Genomic DNA, 22,001 nt, shown 5'->3' with positions numbered 1-22,001 from the left:
AGATCTCAAAAAAGGCATCATAATATCCATGTGAATAAGATGAAGAATTCAGGAGAGATGGGTAATTTTTATAGTTACACATGTCATTTTTGTGGTATACCCAAGGGCCACTAATGAACTAATCCAGCAATTATGAAGGCATCCTGAGCAAAACCGGGATGTGAAACTAGCAAATGAAAAGTCAGAACAAAGGAAAAAGCAATCCCCAACAGTGTGGGAAGAGAAATTTCACATGTGAAATTCTAGGGAGGAATAGGAAGTACTATACTTAACTTAGCAGGCCCGTGATGAAGAATAAATTGCTAAGATAATGTGAATCAAACGGTGACCTGATTTCTAAACAGGATTATAATGTCCATGGTTAAGAGGAGATGACATGCCTCAGTAATCTTGGAGAATTCAATCAGACATGAAGTACTGTGTGCTAGGTGACATACCAAAGTATGTTCGGAGATAAGTCACCAAGTTGAAAGACAAACTCAAAAGCATCTATGAAAACAGTAGGAAATGCACAACAATTTGAATGTATCTAGTATATGCTTAAAATGGCTAAGAATAGTGAATTTTATATTATATGTTATTTTACCACAATTAAAAAAAAAAGAGGTGGGGAAAAAACAGATGTTTAGACGAGCGAAGAGATTATCTGTGTGGAACATGAAACTGCTGAAAAGGCAAAACATTACAAAAACGTCTATCCATTAGGAGTATAAAAATTCCATTATTATTTCTGGTTTCTCTATATAGCTGACCCTTGAACAACATGGGTTCAAACTGTGTAGGTTCACTTATACATGGACTTTTTTGGGTAGATATAGTACAGCACTGTGCGACAATTTTCCTTATGATTTTTAGTAACATTTTTCGTCTAGCTTACTTTAAGAGCACATATAATATACAAAATATGTGTTAATCAACTATTTATGTCATCAGTAAGGCTTCCAGTCAATAGGAAGCTATCAGTTGTTAAGTTTGGGGTTGTCAAAAGTTATATGCAGATTTCAACTGCACAGGGGGTTGACATTCCTAACTCCCACATTGTTCACGGGTCAACTATATTTAGTTTTATATTCATTCTCTGAACAAATATGTTTTGAACATCTACTCTATATCAGTACTCTTGTAGGTGCCAAGGGTACTGCTTGCATGGACCCTGCCATCCCCATCAGAGAGTTAACTATGTGAAACAGGCTTTCCATGCCCTCCATCTAGTCGATGGAACCAAGTTTTTTTGCAGTCACCCAGGCTCAGGAAATAGAAGTCATTGGCCGTGTACCCAATGCAAACTAAGCAATATCACCACCATCATCGCCATGAAACAGACTACAAGGGGGCATGAGCAGCCGGCTCTGAGGGCAGGAGGCCACCAGCAAAACCCTGACAAGCAACATGGCTGGTTCCCATCTACAATAAGAATGGCTAACACGACTTGTTCCCTACCACTGACTTGAATCTATACCTCTTTTTAAATGCTGTTCTTTCTCTCTGGGAGGCCCTTTTCCTTCAACAATCCAATTTTTGCCCCATTTTAAAGAATTAGTCTAAAGCCATGTTTCCTCAAAGCTTTCCCATTTCATGAAAGCTCATGCAATCTTCTCTTTTCTGAAATCTCAGCACCTATTTTCCATCTACTCCAATTTGACAAACTTTCACTGCTTTATATTTGATATTTCACTATGTATTTGTCTTCAAAATAACACTATACGTTATCCTAAATAAGAAGCCTCATTCTTGGGGCGCCTGGGTGGCTCAATGGGTTAAAGCCTCTGCCTTCGGCTCAGGTCATGATCCCAGGGATCATCCCAGGGATCGAGCCCCGCATCAGGCTTTCTGCTCAGCAGGGAGCCTGCTTCCCCCTCTCTCTCTGCCTGCTTCTCTGCCTACTTGTGATATCTCTCTCTCTCTCTGTGTCAAATAAATAAATTAATTAAAAAAAAAAAAAAGAAGCCTCATTCTTAACTTCCATGAATTTTCCCCCTCAGTGACTAATCTAGTAACTCCAGCACATAGAGGCTTGGACAGTTAGCTCTCAAAATGTTGTAAACTGTGTTATCTGCAATCGGAAAGCACAGAGCTTATTTTATTTTACAAACTCCTTTGGACAAATACCACAAGACCTCTCCAGTCAGATGCTTTTGGTTTAGTACTTCATAAAACTCTCTCTTGTATCATTCACTCCTAGTTTATTTCCTCTCGGCTGAGAGACATCATTCCATTAAAATAATCATAAAAGCATGCTTAATTAAGTTAAAAAAAGTGTAACTATGTATTCTCAAAATGAAAGTTAAATGTTTAAGTCATTATAATCATTAGGGAAAAAGAATTAAGGATATTTCCCTAATTTCATTTGAATATTTTTTGAAGTTTCTGCTGAATTGCTTTATAAAATCACAGACTATCTTCAACCTAAAGTGACCAATGAGTATCAGTATCACTTTAAAAAGTGTGAGTAGGGTAGGGAGAAATGATTTGAATTTTGTATCTTAATATTATTGAATAAAATTCCACTGTCAAAGTAAAATGGGAACAATTTTATCTCTGTGCTAAGGCTGGAGTTTTCTGAAATGTCAGCCTGACAGAAAACAAAAAGTAGAAAATGAGATCAAGCCTAAATGAAGTTCTTCTAAAACACTCACTTCTTTTAAAACCCCCTTTGCAAATTAAATGTCAAAAAACTATACAATCTAAATTTCAGAAGCTGTCTTCTTTTGATATAATTTGAGAAAAAATTTAGTGTAAATATACACCCCTTTTAAATAATGTTTCAATCCAAAAGAATTTAAAGCACCTAATATATTTTTTAAAGTTTTTGTTATGTATTCATGAACAAATCTTGATTTCATCTATACTTAAGAAATTTTCTAAAGTGTTCACTTACATTTTTGTGATTAACACATTTCATAAGAACTAGCTCTCTGTAAGCCCGTTTAGCATGAGTCTGGTTCTGAAATGGCCGGCTTAGCTTCTTGATTGCAACATTTCTTTCAAGAATGGCATCATAAGCTGCACTGTAACAAGAAATTCAAAAACAACAAAAAACCTTTAAAATGTGCAAAACTGAATTTATGAAACATTCATGCAGGTTCCTGACTTTCTCCAAAGATAAAATACAATTGTATCAATTTCCAATCTTTGATATTCAACATGTTTCTTCTATACCTATTACAGCATATTCCAACAATGTATAGCATTGTTAACTGTTTCTTAAAATGCTAATATATTCAATGGACTGTGAAGACAGACACAGTGCTTGTTCATTGGGTGTCCTCCAAGATCCACCTAGCATACAATGGGCACTCAATGCACAAATTTTTAATGAGTATTCAGGTCCAATAGATAGCGTCAAGCCTAAGGGAATCCTTCACCCTGTACCTACATCAAGGAAAGACAGGATTAAAGAATACATATGGTCATAAATTCTACCCAAATACTTGCTGAAGAATTCTACATAAGTAGATCACTTACATCTTCCATGGACACAACAAAATGAATGCAGAAAGAGAAAAGAATACACATATAGAAAGGTATATAAAAGGTTATTTTATAATATAAAAAGTAGTTAAGATTTGTTTTAAAGGAAGAATTAAAAAATCAAGTTTACAAATATAAATGCCGGATCTCAGGACATTGGAAGCTACTTCGTAACTGTTAATGAAACACCTATAATTCTGTGACATAACACCATCCTAATTACTCTTCCTATCTCCTACTATGTGATGCTGACTAAAAAGCATGTTTTGCAAATGACAGAGCAGAGAAAGTAAAGCACAAATAAGGAGAACTATCTTAAAATTATAGAATATTATGATTGAAAGAGACTTTAAAAATCATTTGAATTCACCACAGCTAGAGGTTAAATTGCCCAAGGTTTAGTCAGAAAGTTAAAAGCAAAGCTGAGACCAAAAGACGAAGACATGAGGTTATTACTTTTCATACTGGACTACCAAAAATACTGTAGGACTTCTGTTAATGTGATATTTGGAAAGTACGCACACTGCTAATTAAAATTATTCTCTCATCTAACTGAAAACTTGAGTTTGTTCTCTAGCTATCTCACTATCTCAAACGTAGTGAAGAAATATGTATTAGGACATTGGTACTCTGGCATAAATGGACACATCTACACATAATATATATGCCTTAACTATAGTGTGTCTGTGTATATATATATATATACACACATACATACACACATGGCATACACAAAACAGATACACACAGAAAAACAGACATACATATTATAACCTTATGTTAGAAAATGTCTTATTTACAGATATGTTCTCCCCAATTTAAAAACAAACAAACATTAGGGGTCATAAAAAAATAGAAGTTTTGACTGTTTCAGATCAAGTATGTTTTATTTTTAAGCATTAAATTCATTCCTATTAACATTTTATTCTGTTAAATCAAAGTAATATTTCAAACTCTAAAGTATCTGAGTAGGCCGCACTACTTTGTATTTAGATTTAGAGTTAGATTCCTAATTGTTGATACTTAAATGTGCACAAACTAGAGATCCCAACCAGGCCCCTATGAATTTTACTATCTATCAACGGGCCCAAAATAATACCTTTAAAAAAAAATTAAGTTCTTCAATTGATTCTGATGGTAACAGAGTTTAAAAAAAAAAAAAAACTTTTAAAAAAGATTTATTTACTTATTTTAGAGAGAGAGTGAGAAAGAGAGAGAGAGAACGTACATAGTGGGGAGGGGCAGAGGGAGAGAGAAATTTAAGCTGACTCCACACAGAGTGTGGAGTCCCATGTGGGGCTCGAATTTATGACCTGGGGATCACAACCTGAGCTGAAACAGAGTCAGATACTTAACCACTGTGCCACCCAAGTGCCCCCAGAAAACATATTTCTATTTATTTTTTAAATTTATTTGAGAGAGAGCACGTGCGTGTGTGTGTGCACGAGCATGGGGCAGGGCAGAAGGAGAGGGTGAAGAAGACTCCCCACTGAGCAGGGAGTACAATAGCTAGGATCCTGAGACCACAGTCTAAGCTGAAGGCAGAGGCTTAACCAACTGAGCCACCCAGGGACCCAACAAAAAACATTTTAAACACTATTAAGAAGCTTATAAACACTACTACATTCCTTACAACAACCATGTAAATTTGGTGAGAAAACTGCCTTAGAAGTGTTAATTTGCAATGAGTCACAAATATATCATAAAGCTAGAATCTGAACCACCAGCTGGCTTTCATAATCCTTCCTGTATTGACTGTAGCAAACTATTTTCTTTCAATTTAACTTGTGGTTTGCTAAATGTGGTTGGTTAAAATGACAACCAACCAGCCAATAATAGTTTATAAAATTACCCAAATTCTGAAATTTCTGGTATTACAAATTACTTCAAGAGTAAAGAAAGAGAATAAATGCTACTGTTCCCATTAGAGAAATCTGTTAGATTTTAGTATTTTACCATAATTGCTATTTTTTTTTTTAAAGTAGGCTCTATACCCAGCGTGGAGCCCAACGTGGGACTCAAACTCAGGACCCTGAGATCAAGACCTGGGATGAGATCAAGAATTGGACACAACTGGGGCGCCTAGGTGGCTCAGTGGATTAAGCCGCTGCCTTCGGCTCAGGTCATGATCTCAGGGTCCTGGGATCGAGCCCCACATCGGGCTCTCTGCTCTGCAGGGAGCCTGCTTCCTCCTCTCTCTCTGCCTGCCTCTCTGCCTACTTGTGATCTCTCTCTCTGTCAAATAAATAAATAAAATCTTTAAAAAAAAAAAAAAGAATTGGACACAACTGACTGAGCCACCTAGGTGCCCCAAGGGCTGAATTTTTTAAAAAAGTAATATATTATCATAGGTAAAGTCCCCTCCTTTGTCTCTATTTTCAGAGGTAAGCATTATTCTGAGTTCGCTGTTTATTAATGATTTTTATACTTTCCTACCTATGTATGCATCCATAAATTTATGGTCCTATTTTCCATATTTTAAAACTGTATATAAATGGTACAATAATACATATATATTCGGCATTTTCCTTTTAAACTCAACACTTTATTTCTGAGATTGTCCCTGTTGAAACATAGCTCTAGTTCATTTTAAATGTTGTATAGTATTTCACTATATGACTATATCACAATTTTTTGTTCTCATGGATATACTTGCTGTTACTAATTTTTGCTATTATAAATGGTGTTGCAAAGAACAACACTATGTATGTCTCTTAATGTACATGTGCAAGAGTTTTTCTAGAACCTGGGAGACCTGCAGGGTCATAAACACTTCTGATTTTTTTTTATACTCTAAAATGAATCTGGTTCAAAAAGAGGTAATACACAATTACGTTGGAGTGAGGCTTAGAATTCCCCCAAAAATTAGCTTATTATGCTAACTCAGTGACCTAAAATCATTAGCATAACTGTCCCAAAAAGTGTTCTACCCTTCATTTTATAAAGAATTATGTTGGGGAACCTGGGTGCCTTAGTCAGTTGAGTGTCTGATTTTGGTTCAAACTCAGGTCATGATCTCAGGGTCATGAAATCAGGCTGCATTCGGCTTGCGCTCATCTGGAAGTGGGCTTGAGATTCTATCCCTCTGCGCCCCCCCCACCCCCCACCCCCATGCGTGCTCTTTCTCTAAAACAAACAAACAAACCTTAAAAAAAAAAAAACAAAAAAACAAACAAACAAAAAAATGTTGATCTATAAACCCTAGGCCTTTCATAGAAATTAGCCAATAAATCAATTTTAAAGATACATACGAGTTTTGAAACACATACAATGAGATGATATTAACTCACTTCATTCCCCAGTGCAAAATAAGATTTTTGAAATTCCAGAGTTTCATTATAGTATGAAAGTGAGGATTAAGTGAAGCTTCTTATTAAACAACTAGCTATGGGAACAGATGTATATATGGAATTGACAAGCATGCCATTTATTGTTTCCTGATATGGGTATCTGTCCTCACATGGCTTTTGACCAAGTATTTAATCATACTTTATATACTTAAAAGATGACACTGCTGATTTATAAAGTTGCATTTAATGAATCATAAAGACCACCAACCCAAGAATAAAAAAGTTTGCCATGTTACAGCTTTAATTTAAACTTCATAGTTTTATTTTAATTTTTTGAGGCAAGTTAAATATTTACCAAGGTATATATAAGAAAAGATGGCAGTTAGTGATTCTTTGCCTAATTTTTGGAAGTAAAAACTTACCATACTATTCCTTGAGCTCCTGAGCCTATAGGTTTTAAATTCTGATATCGTTTCAAGACTGTAAATGTAGAATCTCCAATCTCTACACTATAAAAATTGCTGTCACGCTTGCTTCTGCTCATGATGGCAAATAATTAATTTAATGGCTTCATCCAAGTATTCACCGAGAAGCTGCAAAATGGAACAAAATGTGATGTTAACAAAACGAATTTATTTAATCTTAAAATTTAAGTCCTCACCCTCTTCACTGATAGTAACACAGACTGCTATACCATATTAAAAGAGCTGCTTCATTAAAACAAACTGAAGGTTTTAGAGAGGAGGGGAGTGGGAGGATGGGTTCTCCTGGTGATTGGTATTAAGGAGGGCAAATATAGCAAGGAGCACTAGGTTATTATATGTAAACAATGAATCATGGAACATTACATCAAAATCGATGTACTCTATAGTGACTAACATAACATAAACATACACACACGGAAAAATGATGGTTAAAAAACACAAACCACAATTAGAAAAAAATACCACAGAGCTTGGTTAGCCTCTGCTATACTTAAGGAGATGATTGATAGTTAAAACAAAATGTTTACAAAGGTTAACAGCTTCTCTACTATAGGTCACTAGTATTAATATGCATATGTGTCTTAATTTACTGGAAAACTGTGAAATGAAAAAAAAAACACAAATAATTAAACGTGCTTTTAAAGTCAATTCCATAGATTAAAATTTAAAACCAGTCCTTTTTATGTATTTATTATAAAATATGGAAACCTTAATTTCTGTGAGAAACTGATAAACTTTCATTCAAAAATAATCCACAATCCCATTTAGTGTGACATGGAAGAAACAACCAACTGCAGGCTAGTAAGCTGGTTAGCATGTATGATTCCTACGTAACAAATACAGAGCAGCATAGTGCTGTCACCATTAACAGACCCCCTGATTTCCAACAATTAAGTGTCATGCAGATGTGAGGTTATAATGGTTGAAAGGATAAGAAGAAGGGTAGAAAATATAAGATAAAATAAGAAGATATAAAATAAAGTTAAAAATAAGAAAATATAAGAAAAAATATAGAGAGAAAAGCATTTAGTATATTAGGATGTGAAATAAAATAATACTGTTTTGAATCGTGTGGGGCCTCAAAAGCATGACCTAAGTTCTGACCACAGCTCTTTACCACATGTCCAACTACAAGCCAAGGAAGTCTTTTTCCACCTATTTGAGTTGCATTTATTTACAAACCAATTATCCATTCTTATTAGATGAAAGTGCTCTATTCCAAAATGCTCTGCACATCCCATAATAAGCCAATTAGGTCTAAAGTATTACTGTGTGTGTGTGTTGTGTGTATTTGTATGGTTTTAAGACAATGCTAACACTTACAATGCAAAAAATCAATTTAACAAATACTAAATGCCTAACCTGTATCAGACACTATATTGGGCCCTAAGGCCAGATTACATAGAAGCTCATGAACTGGATTTTAACACAACTGAATTCTTAGAGTAGGATGGAAGGTACGGGGAAGTGAAGAGTGAGAGTACCTTGACCAGCATCCTAGCTGCTGCTAGGAGATGATACTGCAAGAGGAGGGGAACAAAAGCCAGGAGGAAAAACTAGTAAACTACTGCACCAATCTGAATATTGTACTAATCCAAATAAGAGATAAAATTAAAATTAATGAGGATTCTCAGATGTGATGAAACTAAACAAAAAAGTCCAAACAGTGTAAGCTTTAAAAGAGAAGGTAAGAGAATCAAAAGCAATTGAGAAGTCAGATGAATGATTTGGACAGACTGAAGAGGGGCCAGAGAATTATTTCCAAAATCAGTAACTAAATTAGTTATGTAACACTCCAGAGAGAAGTGCCTGAAATGACAAATGTCATTAATTGTGCCTAAGAAGAAAGACCAGAAGCTTACAGAAAATGTTTGGTAATGATTTAAACATTTAGATATGCTCATAGGATGATCAAATATAGGTATTAGGTACCCAGACCAATTTCCTAATGTAACCTGAATTCCCTCCTGTCTACCACCATAGCGAAACAGGGAGAAAGAAAAGTGAAAAGACTGAGGAAGAGAGGGAAATACTGGGTGTAAGGCCCCTCATCAAATATTCTACATATTGATCCTGGAAACTCGGTCTGCCCAGGGACCAGAGACAGTAATAATGGTCTTTGGTAATGTGCACATATGGTTAGAGGCAGAGCACAGAACCTCCATAATAGCAAGGAAAGGCTTCTCTCTATTCCCAGAACAGAATGGCCTGGGAACAAGAGTACCCATGGCACATAAACAGAAGTCTAGACTAAGCTGTGGCAGCAGCTGAGCAATGATAGGTAATACAACTCTCCAGGAACAGGCACAGCAGAGTACCCCAGGTTAAGTAGGTAGGCCCAGTCAGCAGTACCCTCCACAAATGCCACAGCTGCCATTTCCCACAAACAAGAAATAGGAAACTACTCACTTATGCTCTCAGTTGCACAATATTTAATACCTGAGTCAAATTCTATGCTGGGTACAATAAACACAACAGAAATCAGCAGCTGTCTGTCCCTTAATGGAGCTTGCAGTTAAGACAAATAGACCTTATGTTGCTTAGTATCTGCCTGTGTATCAATATGGCTCGGAAGAGAGTATGAAGGGAAAGGACAGGATGCTAACAAAAGCAAAACTATACTAGTCTGCGTTCAGGAAAAAATTCTTTTGATGCTGTGATGTTTGAGCAAGATCTGAACACTGAATATGAGTTAACCAGACATGGAGAGAAGGGAGCTTTCTAGGCAGAACAAACAGCACACGCAAGGTTTGATGAATGTACACAATCCTATAACCACAACGCAAACCATGATATAGATTATTTCCATTACTAGAAAATGTCCCCTGTGTGAGTCAATCCCTGCCCTCTATTTCCCACAAACCTCTGGCAACCGATGACCTGCTTAGTTGTATCTTTCCTAGATCTTCATATAAATTAAATCACACAGCATTATGTAATTTGTGTGTCTGGCTCTTTAACTTGACATAATTTTTTTTTTTTTAAAGATTTTATGTTTTAAAGTTATCTCTACACCCAACATGGGGCTCAAACTCACAAACCCAAGATCAGGAGTTCCATGCTCCACCGAAAGAGCCAGCCAGGTGCCCCTGCCCTAATGCATTTACTATTCACCTGTGCTGCTTCCCTTTTTACTACCAAATGGGACATCCGGATTGTTGCCAGTCTGGAGGTTTACAAACAATGCTAGTACAAACATTCACACTTTTTTTTTTTTTTTGGCCATTCATCTTGGGTAAATATTTAGGGGTGGAATTCTGAGTCCTATATTCAACTTTTATAAGAAACTGCCAAACAGTTTTCCAAAGTGGCCATACCATTCTTCATTCCCAGCAGAAAAGTAAAAGAGTTTTACCTGCTCCACATTCTTATGATTGCCATTTAACTTTAAGTATGCTAGTGGTATACAGTGGAATTTCACTGTAGTTTACATTTATGTTTCCTAATGATTAATGGTGTTGAGCATTTTTTCACAGGCTTATATGCAACATCTTTTTTTGGTGAAGTAGCTAATTAACACTTTTGCCCATTTAAAAATAGCATTGCTTTAATACTTATATATTCTGGAGATACATCCTTTATCAGATGTTGTACAAGTATTTTTTCCCAGTCTGTGGCCTGCCTTTCCATTTCCATTTTCTTAAGTGTTTTTTTTTTTCTTTTAACATTTTACTTTGAAATAATTTTAGAACCACACAGAAGTTACAAAAATAGTACAAAGATCCTGGCTATCCTTCACCCAGCTTTACTCAAATAAGAGCATCTGACATAACCACAGCACAATTATCAAAATGAGAAAGTTGACGTTGGGACATACTATTACAAAAAGAAAACCTGACACTGGTACAATACTATTAAACAAACTACAGACTTTATTCAGATTTTACCAGTTTTTACATGTACTTTGTATATAAATTTATCACATACATCTATTAGTGTAAAAACAATCAGAATACAGAAGTGCTTCATCTCATCAAAGAAAATCCTTTGTGCTAGCCCTTTATATAATTACACAGTGTTGCCAACCCTACCCCTGGCAACTAGGATGCTTCCACCACTACAATTTTTTTTTCATTTAAATAATGTTATGTAAGTGAAATCACATAATATGTAACCCTTCACAGTTTCCGATATATAGGCCTTGCAAAATTTTGTTCAATTTCTCTTTAGTATTAATATTCTGGGTACTACTGTAAGTGTTTTAATGTTAACTTATTTTTAAAATTTTAATTGTTCATTGCTAGTACATATAAAAAAAGTTTTTTGTATAATAACTTTGTACTAAGCTCATTTATTAGTCTTAGTAGCCTTTTTTTGTGGATTCTTTGAAGATTTTCCACATACACAATCAGTTTCATTTCTTCATTTTCAATTTGGATGCCTCTGCATTACTTTTCTTGCCCAACTATACTACCTACCATTTCCATACAATCCTGAATAGAAGTGGTAAGAGCAAACATCATTCCCTTGGTTCCTGATCTGAGAGGAAAGCCATTCAATCTTTCACCACTAAGTATATAAATGACAGGCTTTTACTAAATGGTCTTTAACAATCTTCTGTTAAACATTGTTAAACAACGTTTTTTTTTTTTTTTTTAAAGATTTTATTTATTCATTTGACAGAGAGGGAGATCACAAGTAGGCAGAGAGAGAGGAGGAAGCAGGCTCCCTGCGGAGCAGAGAGCCCGATGCGGGGCTCGATCCCAGGACCCTGAGATCATGACCTGAGCCGAAGGCAGCGGCTTAATCCACTGAGCCACCCAGGCGCCCTTGTTAAACAACGTTTAACAAACATTTACTAAATGGCCATTAACAAGATGAGAAAGTTCCCTTTAAGTCCTATTTCACTAACAGTTTTTTGTATTAATAAGCAATGAATTTTGTCAAACGATTTTTCTGAATCTACTGAGACAATCATATAATTTTGTTTTCTTAGTTGGTTCATATGAAGTACACTGATTTTCAAATGTTGAACCACCCTTGTCTTCCTGTAATGGATCCCACTTGGTCAAAAGTATCCTTTTTTTTTTTTTTCTTTTTAATATTTTATTTATTTGACAGAGAGAAATCACAACTAGGCAGAGAGGCAGGCAGAGAGAGAGGAGGAAGCAGGCTCCCTGCGGAGCAGAGAGCCCGATGCGGGGCTCGATCCCAGGACACTGAGATCATGACCTGAGCCGAAGGCAGAGGCTTTAACCCACTGAGCCACCCAGGCGCCCCAAAAGTATCCTTTTTATATTACTGATTCATTTGGCTAAAATTCTGTTGAAGGCTTTTCCACTTATTTTTATGGGGAATGCTGGTCTGCAGTTTTCTTTCATGGTAGCATAATGCTAACCTCATAAAATGAGTTGGGAAGTGTTCCTTCCTTTATTTTCTGGAAGACTTTGGGTAGAAATGATATTACTTCATCTTGAATGTCTGATAAAATGTCTCCATGAAGAATTCTAGGACAAGTGTCTTTTTGTGGTAAGGTCTTCACTGCAAATCAAAATTTTATAGATACATAGGACTATTCAGGTTATCTATTTCTTCTTAAATAAGGTTTAGCAGTTTTGTGTTTTTCAAGGAATTTGCTAATTCCATATAAGTTGTCCAATATAAGTTGTCTGTAGGATCTGTAATCATGTATCCTCTTTCAACCCTATACTGTAACCTGTCTTTTCTTCCTTTTTTTTCCCCCCTGATCAGTCTGGCTAGAACTTTAGCACTACTTTTGAGCATTTTAAAAAGTTAGATTTTATTTCTGACTTTCTCTATTGTTTTGCACTCTCTTGTCTTTATTTCCTTCTTTTTGCTTGTTTTGGGATTGCTATTCTCTTCTAGTTTCTTAAAATGGAAGCTTAAGTGTTGGCTGGAAAACTTTTTAATATAATCATTTAATACTAAAATTTACTCACCATTTTAGCTTCTTCCCACAATCTGTTATCATATCCATATAATAAAATAAATACAAACACATAGGCTTTATTTTATGTCAGGTCTTATTTCAAGTGCCTTATAAATTTTCTTAAATCCTCACAAAGGCCTATGAAGGTTTTCCAGTTGTTTATGGCTAAAGGGTAAATTCAGTTCTTGTTACTACTACTTGGCTGGCAGCATAAATCCCAAGTACTCATTTTGTGTGATGTTTCCTTATGTTAAGATAGGAATTGCTCTTTTTCTCTTTCACATGATGAAATAAAGTCTTAGAAAGGTTAATTGCTTATGGTTACAAAGTTAGTAAGGGGGTAGAATGAAGATTTGAGTCCTTCACCAACACACTATATTGAGTCCAAAATTTAAAAAAAAATTCTTGGTGGTGAAAAGGGGTTTGAAGGGAGAGGAACAGTTATAAATACGTTGAGTCTGAGATATCTCTAAGACATCCAGATGTACATACCAAGTATCTGTAGCCAGATACAGAATTGGACCTCAGGGGAATGTGGGTAAAAGATACGAACTTAAGAGTTGTTGTTGAACCAATGAGAATGACGTTACTCAGGAAGAGTGAAGGAGGAAGGGAGAGAGACAAGATTCAGCTTTGTGAACAGCCACATTTAATGAGCAATTAAAAAAAGATAAGCCGGGGGCGCCTGGGTGGCTCAGTGGGTTAAAGCCTCTGCCTTCAGCTCAGGTCATGATCTCAAGGTCCTGGGATAGAGTCCCACATCAGGCTCTCTACTCAGCAGGGAGCCTGTTTCCTCCTCTCTCTCTCTCTCTCTGCCTCTCTGCCTACTTGTGATCTCTCTCTGTCAAATAAATAAATAAAATCTTAAAAAAAAAAAAAAAAGATAAGCCAACAAGGGAGCCTGGGTGGCTCAGTGGATTAAAGCCTCTGCCTTAGGTTCAGGTCATGATCTCAGGGTCCTGGGATCGAGCCCCGCATCAGGCTCTCTGCTCGGTGGGGAGCCTGCTTCCTCCTCTCTCTCTGCCTGCCTCTCTGCCTACTTGTGATCTCTGTCCATCAAATAAATAAATAAAATCTTAAAAAAAAAAAAAAAAAGATAAGCCAACAAAGAGGTCAAAGAAGAGATAGCCGGACACAGAAATTGAGAGAACACACTGGAGAAGCCAAAGGAGGTGTTTTAAAGAACAGTGGCCAATAGCAATAAATGCTGCAGAAATATCAAAGAAAACACGAGTATAATAATGGGGTTCATAGAAGCTAGATTGGAATGAGCTGAGGTACAGGTAGGATATGATTTTAGAAACAGGTTAAGTAGTATCAGTATTTCTTAAGAGACATTTAGCAAAAAAGAGAGGAAACTGATAGAGCAAAGTAAATGATCAAGGGAGAATAATTATATATAATACATATCATAGTATAGCATAGCATATATAACACAAAGACAACATAAACATAATTACCTACTATAGTAAGGATCCAATATAGAGAGGGTGAGAATAGGGGAAGAAAAAGAAAAATGAAGTTTCAGATAGCACCATCTCTCTGCAAAGGCAGAAAGGAATGGGATCCAGAACACATGCATGGCCACACAGATGGAGATATTGGTGTAGCTGTGCCATCAGAAAATACCATCAAGACTGAGATGGAAGGATCAACTTCCAAGACGAGGACATGAAGGATACTAGTGACATTACGGAGGATGCATTTGTTCTCTCCATGATGATACTGGAACGGCAAAGAGTGTGAGGAATAAATGGTATTGGTCACTGATGACTCTCATGGCCCCTATTCAGGAAGGCCACTTCTTGGATTAAAAACAAAGGAACTATAGTTGTAGAATTTAGACATGACTGGTTAGGGAGCTCATAGCAATAAGAGAAAAGATAAGCATTATTATCCCATTCAACAGATGACTAAACTGAGTCTCAAAAAGGCTAACGTACAATCAAATGTTGTGGAAATGTTAAGGTTCGGCTCTAGTCTTCAAATTTCACCTCTTACTAGCTCTCTAGCAAAAACACTAAACTCAATGTCAACATGGCTAAATTATCATCCCCCAAAACTCTCATGCACCTAAAATTTCATTTCCCTTTCCTTTTTGTGAAATATTTTCACTGTTTTTTTCCCTATCCCAATTCTATCTACAAGACTAGCTTAACTATGATGCTCATGAAGCGTCTTCTACTCAAATCAGCTTGAACCTAATTTCTCATTCAAACTACTCTGTATATTTAAATATGCAGATTTTACTACCAGACAGCAATCTCTCTCTCCCTCTCTCTCTCTAAGACTCTATCTGAGAGAGAGAGAGAGAGCATGCAAGGAGAGGGAGAGAGAGAGAAATCCCAAGCAGACTCCATGCTGAGCTCAGAGCCCACAAGGATTCGAGGCGGGGCTCAATACAACAAGACTGAAATCATGACATGAGCTGCAATCAAGAGTCAGACACTTAACTGACTGAGCCACCCAGGCATCCCCAGCCTGTGATCTTTTTGAGGGTAAGGACTGTTCCCTACATCTTCAGATTTCCAACATATCAGCTCTTTGTAACAGTTATAATTTAATACGAACTGCTTAAAGAAGTTCGCCAAGAATATGAATCTTTTTAAAGTCACAAATTACGTAATAAATTGTTCTATTTTCATCAGTGTTTTCCTTCATTAGCAGGAAAAAAAGACTGAATTAGTTTTTTATGATTTAAGGTTTATTCTGTGATGTCTACACAAGGAACAAAACTCCACCACTATCAGGTTGGCCCACCTATAAAATGGCTGGTCTGGTAAGCCTGAATGTGGAGACAAACAAGTTAAATAAAACAGTTATATTAAAAGTATTTATGGGAAAAAAGAGTGAGTTCAATGCAGCCACACCAAAAGGCCTTTCAGACAACAGAAAATTACTCGGGTTGCATCACAAATATATTTAATGGCTAAGCTTAGAATTTAGCTAACTAACTTCAGAAGTTACCCTACAGAAAAGTGAAACTCAACAAGCTCCTATAATCCTTGCAACAAATAAGCTATTAGTAAATATTAAGACTTAAGAAGCTTATTATTATAACAGAATGAAGTAAAACCAACAAAGAAGAAACAGAATTCTCTACCTGTCCACCATCTCTAAAGCTGAATGGTGTGAACATACAGACACTACTATACTTTTCTTTTTCCTAGAGTATATTTTACACTCTAGCTTAGTGGTTTTTCCAATTTAAGTGTTCATAAAAATTAATTTTCAGGAATGTGTGTGTACACAAAAGAATTTTATATTGTCTTTTATGAATTAGAGAACATTCAAGAGTGGTTCTGACTTTGGCTTTATATACTGACTTTAGACTCTAACTCCAGTGTATGAGAGTCAAATCTAAATAATCCATAAAACTTGCACAGTCAAAATCAACCTTAAAAATTATTTAAATCATCATATACAATAACTTCTTAAGTTCACACTAAATATGAGATGTTCACCCAATGGGAAACACAGGAACTAATTAAAACAGAACAGCAGATTCCTATCTGAAGGGTACAAGCAGATTCCTGTCACTTCTTTCATTTTATCTATCCATTAAGAGAGGCATGGCTGGATATTTATAGTTAAACTCATGTAAGATGAAATGTCACTACCAGAAGCATTAAAATAATGAAGCTTCTAGAAAGAGGTTAGAATCTTATAAGAATTAATTCACCAGATTCTGACTTTATGAAAGTAAGAAGCTAAATGAACCTATATGAGGGCTGAAATAATGCCCCTCTAAATTTGAGACTCTTCCTTATTCTCCTTCCTTTTGTGCACTACTCACTTACAAAGAGGAGGTTAGAATCTATTCCCACAGACCCTCTGTTAAAAAAAAAAAAAAAAGGTAGAGGGCAAATCCTTTAAACATTAGAATAATTAGTATGCTTCTTTAGTTATCCACTGACTGCAGAGAGAAAGTATTCCAGCCAAAAGATAACCTGATGCCTGGGCCACTACCAGTTCTTTCTACTATGTAGCAGTCATATCTAGTATGCCCTCTTTTCTAGGAGAATTCAACCCCCACCACAAAGGGTGTGGAGGAAGTAAGGCCCAGTTTGTACTTCAGCAACTGGTTTTTATAAGATATATTTATAAAATAGATTCATCTTTTAATTGAGCTTACCTGAGTAGGTTTATTATATACAACCACAAAATAATGCTAACACACCAGTGTCCCTTCACAATTTCTGCATTTTGAGGTGGATCCCTTTAATTAAAATAACAGCAAGCCACATGAAATCACTAAGCTTCAGAACTAGTTTCTAAGACTTCAGACATTCAAATTATTTATTAAAGATCTCAGGACTTTATAGCAGTGTCCTCAGCAGTAAAGTGGCATGCTTCTGACTACTTTTGAAACAACAGTAACAACCTAATATGTGTATTCACGTTTTTCTTAGCTGGTATCCAAGATTCTAAAATTACTTTGTCCTGAAAATGGCAAAAATCTCAAAATATTAGAAAATATTAGAAAGCTAGCTCTGGGCTCCTCAATTGTATCTAGATTGTTAATGTTAGAGGTTAAAACGCAATGGGAATTTTCTCAGTGACATTCAATTTAATAAAAATAAGTGACCTAGGGACGCCTGCGTGGCTCAGTCGGTTAAGTGTCTGCATTTAGCTCAGGTCATGATCCCAGGATCCCGGATCGAGTCCTGCATCAGGCTCATTGCTCAGCAGGGAGCCTGCTTCTCCCTTTGCCTGAGCTTGCTTTCTCTCTCTCTGGCACATAAATAAAAATCTTAAAAAAAAAAAAAAAGTAACCTAATTTGTAAGAATATACTATATCCCAGGGTACTTAAAAGATACTTCCATTTTAAAGCTAAGAAAAATGTATACTTGTAGATTCCTATAACATTTTTTTGAATTCTTAGGCAAGAAAGAATACCTAAAGCTTTAAGGCATTTTGCACACTGTGGTACCTTGGGTTAACTCTTCTGCTATTGAAAAAACTGATCATACAAAAGAACTCACTCCTTGAGAAAGATTCGAATGCCTGATGTTTTCTCATTATAACTTTTGCCAAGTATTCTAGTAATAAGATTCTCAGGCTCACAAGAGAAGAAAATGTTGATCGCTTTTTTTTTTTAATTTTTAAAGATTTTTTTTTTTTATTTATTTGACAGAGAGAGCGAGAGCGAGAGTGAGAGAGAGAGAGAGAGAGAGAGGTCACTAGTAGAGGCAGGCAGAGAGAAGGGGGGAAGCAGGCTCCCTGCTGAGCAGCAAGCCCGATGTGGGGCTTGATCCCAGGACCCTGGGATCATGACCCGAGCCGAAGGCAGAGGCTTTAACCCACTGAGTCACCCAGGTGCCCCGAAAATGTTGATCACATTTAACCACCACAAGAGACACTTCCTAAAACCACAAATTAGGAATAGCAAATGAGAAGTGTCCCAGATGCATTTTACAGGGAATTTTATTCATATTAGTTAATTCCACATATTATTACCTCTAGTTTATCTTGCCAGCAGTGTAATTATGATCAGAATTTTGAAAAAAAGTGCTAGGTAGGTGTTGGAAGAAAGTGATTCCATCACAAAGAAATTTCTGTAATTAAATATGCTGCTCCCAGGAGAAAAAAAATAATCACTGAATTTCAGAGTAAATCACACTTTGTTTCAAAATCTGAAAGCTCAGCAAGATGGGGAAGAAAAACAGCATTTCCATCTAACTGTGATAACCAGATATAACAAAGCTAAGCTGAAGATTTATAAGATTAATAAAAAGGTTTAATTGTCTAGTAGCAAATCTATAATCAATCACTCAAAAATACCTTTAATTTTAACCTCTTAACTCATCTTCAGGTTGCTCTTCACTGAGTAAGACCTATACTTTGTACCATAAGAAATCTCTTTTTTCACTACCAACACAATAACAGCAACAACAGCCAGAGCCTAAAAACACAGATTTTTTTCCTGCATAAATTTAGAGCAGATACTAAATAGTTCTCCTCTAATCATCCTTCCCTCACACTTCCCAAGATTTATGACTTGCTGTTATAATTCAATAACCTAGATATGGAAAAAGCTCATGAATTCACTGAGAAGGCAATTTAAACATAACATGGGTGTCCCACATGTTAAATGGCAGAAGTGATAAAATGGCTTTTTCCTTGGTTTGGATTTTTTGATTCATGAAAGACAACAGTGCTAACCAACTTACTGTATTTACTTGTTCTTAAAGGGGACGCTAACAATTTAACCTATAAAACAATGAAGTACTTTGAAGGAAAAAGATCCTTGAATAATAATGTCTAATGATATGATGCAACAAAAGGCACACAGGAAGAAAGCCTAGAAAAGCAAAGTATGCTAGACTCACTAAGTACAAGAATAAGTGATCTTAGGATCAAAAAGCCCCAGCAGGACTATAACCCTGAATAATCAATAATTATGATACTCCTGAGGCATTAAGAAATTCAATGACCAGTGTACTCCATTTCAGAAAGTCAGAACCTGGTTAATAAATTTTTATAAAGAAGCAAATCAAAGTTTTATTTTTTAAATGTTAGTATATAGGGAGACAAAAATCACACATAATACACATCATAAATTGGCAGTAAACATGTTACCAAAAGTCACAATTACTCCTCAAATCCTTACAACCACCCTTCATGCTCCACTATCTCTTGAATCCTCTGAAGAGCCACTTACAAGTTCCTAAATCCAGGCCTGCTCAATCAACTCCTCCTAAACCACTCTGCAAACTGCTCAAACCTTGCAAGCAACTTTTCTCTACTTCTTTTTCTCACTCCTTAAATGCATACCATACCTAAGAAGACTGTACCTTTCTATATATTTCTCTTCCTTGGTAAATTCACGACTTCAATTATGATCTCTGAATTCTGTTTCTAGCCTGGACCTCTCTCCAATATGTTCAACTGTCTCTTGGTCATGTGAGTATGTTCCATTGGTATTCAAACTCTAGTTAAAAATCAAACCTTTTTTCTTAAAACTTGTTCTACTTCCATGTCTATTTCCTTTGTCAGCAGTACCATTCTTCTGGTAACAAAGGTTGGAAATCTCTAAAGAAACTACTGGTTCATTTTCCTTTAGAGTCACCTTCACCTTAGGATCAATCTCTTACAGTTACTCTCATTTATTCTTTGCAGAAAAGGACCTCCAGGCTTTTAACAACTCTACTTTCCCATTAGTCCTCTCATGCTTTTACTTTTTTCCTTCATTTTACATTCCAATGGTATTAGACCACCACTAAGCCAACATCCCTGTTCTGTTCTTTCCAACATCTTTCCAGGGATGTCTGTTTTACCAACATCCCTGCTCTTTCCTTGATATACCAACCTGAAATAGCACAGTATGGACCAAACTGGCTGCTCCTCCTCTTGAGCCTACACAGAAGCTGCTGAACAAAAAACATAATGGTGCGTACTGGTATTGCTTTTCAAGGCCCATAGTCTAAACCTATTATTTTTAAATGTTAGTATATAGGGAGACAAAAATCACACATAATACACATCATAAATTGGCAGTAAACATGTTACAAAGTCACTTTTACTCCTCAAAAACTTACAATCACCCTTCATGCTCCACTATCTCTTGAATCCTCTGAAGAGCCACTTACAAGTTCCCAGATCTGGGCCTGCTCTTGAATCTAGAAAACCCTATATTTCCCTAGTCAGCTATCTTCCCTACTTTCTACAATACAGTTGACCAAGGAATGGCACAGGATTTGAACTGTGCGGGTCATTTCATACATGAATTTTTTTTTCAATAAATACGATACATTACTATATTTTCTCTTCCTTATGATTTTCTAGGTAACATTTTCTTTTCTCTAGCTTACTTTACTGTAAGTATACAGTATATAATACATATATATAATGTGTTAACTATATTATCAGTAAGGGTTATAATGAACAGAGGAAGTAGTGAAGTTTGGGGAAATCAAAAGTTAGGTACAGATTTTCCACTGTGCAAGGCCTGGGGCCCCTATCCCTGCACTGTTCAAGGGTCAACTGAATCTATCTCAAATACTCACCCTGTTCCTTAAATCTAAACTTCTTTGGATCACTTTCTTTGTGTTTTGCTTTAGTTTCTTACTTAAAACTAAAAGATCCTTAACAATAATAATCCTTCTAACATGTAAATTTGATCCTGACTCTCCCTGGCTTAAAATCATACCATGGTACCCTTTGGTTCGTAGGACAAAGCCCAAATATTTCATCAGGGTTTCCAGGGCTATGGATGATTTGTCCCTGGCCTCCTCTTCACCCAGGTTACAACCACAATCTCTCACCTCCAAGATGACACAGTTTCTTTTCATCTGCAACATACTTCTCCCCACTCCCTTTCCTTAGTTAAGATCTACTCATCAGCAAGGCTTTGAGTTTAGTGGTCTGTGCACACTAACTTTCCTCTAGGGCAGCATATGCATTACCCTAATTGTAAACATCTGAATTTCCCATTGGACTAGTAAAAACTCTGTTATGGCAAACAGTGATTGTTTTGTTCACAGCTGTGCTCACAGAAATGCACAGCAAATACCCAAATACTTATGAATGAATGAACAGAATCAGTTGCCAAACTGTGTTGATATCACTCTGATCTTGATAAATTTCTATAGATACTACCCTATTCAATCTCATTTCTTCTTACCTAAATTCTTTCAATAAATTTGTAACTAATCTCTCTACCTCATTTCAACCCATTCAAATCCATCCTATTTCCTATAACAAGCAGATACTAAAAGAGATGTTAATTCTCTCCTCTGCTTAAAAACTAACTCAAGCATAAAGCCCATCCAAGTGAACTCCTTTATTTCTTGACACATATCAAACTTTTCTGCCTTTAAGTCTCTGTTCTCTTCTGTGAAATGCCCCTCTCCATCTTTTCC

The 22,001-nt window shown here is 36.1% G+C and overlaps 1 protein-coding gene across 9 annotated transcripts in view; it reads right to left on the bottom strand.

Annotated features, from left to right (window-relative positions):
- Window positions 1–22,001, bottom strand: part of MAPK8 (mitogen-activated protein kinase 8) — a 110,689-nt gene that overhangs the window by 34,190 nt on the left and 54,498 nt on the right. For all 9 annotated transcript variants that reach the window (XM_046027000.1, XM_046027002.1, XM_046026999.1 and 6 more), the window contains 2 exons: window positions 7,184–7,354; window positions 2,879–3,008 (listed from right to left, as the gene is read on the bottom strand). In XM_046027000.1, the coding sequence (XP_045882956.1) occupies window positions 2,879–3,008; window positions 7,184–7,305 (252 nt within the window). In that variant the 5' untranslated portion in view covers window positions 7,306–7,354. The remainder of the gene's footprint in view (window positions 1–2,878; window positions 3,009–7,183; window positions 7,355–22,001) is intronic.

The sequence above is a fragment of the Meles meles genome, chromosome 13 (genome assembly GCF_922984935.1).
Source record: "Meles meles chromosome 13, mMelMel3.1 paternal haplotype, whole genome shotgun sequence".
Lineage (NCBI taxonomy): Eukaryota > Metazoa > Chordata > Mammalia > Carnivora > Mustelidae > Meles > Meles meles.
Note: the sequence above shows the minus strand (reverse complement) of the source record. Positions and strands in the feature narration are given on the sequence as shown.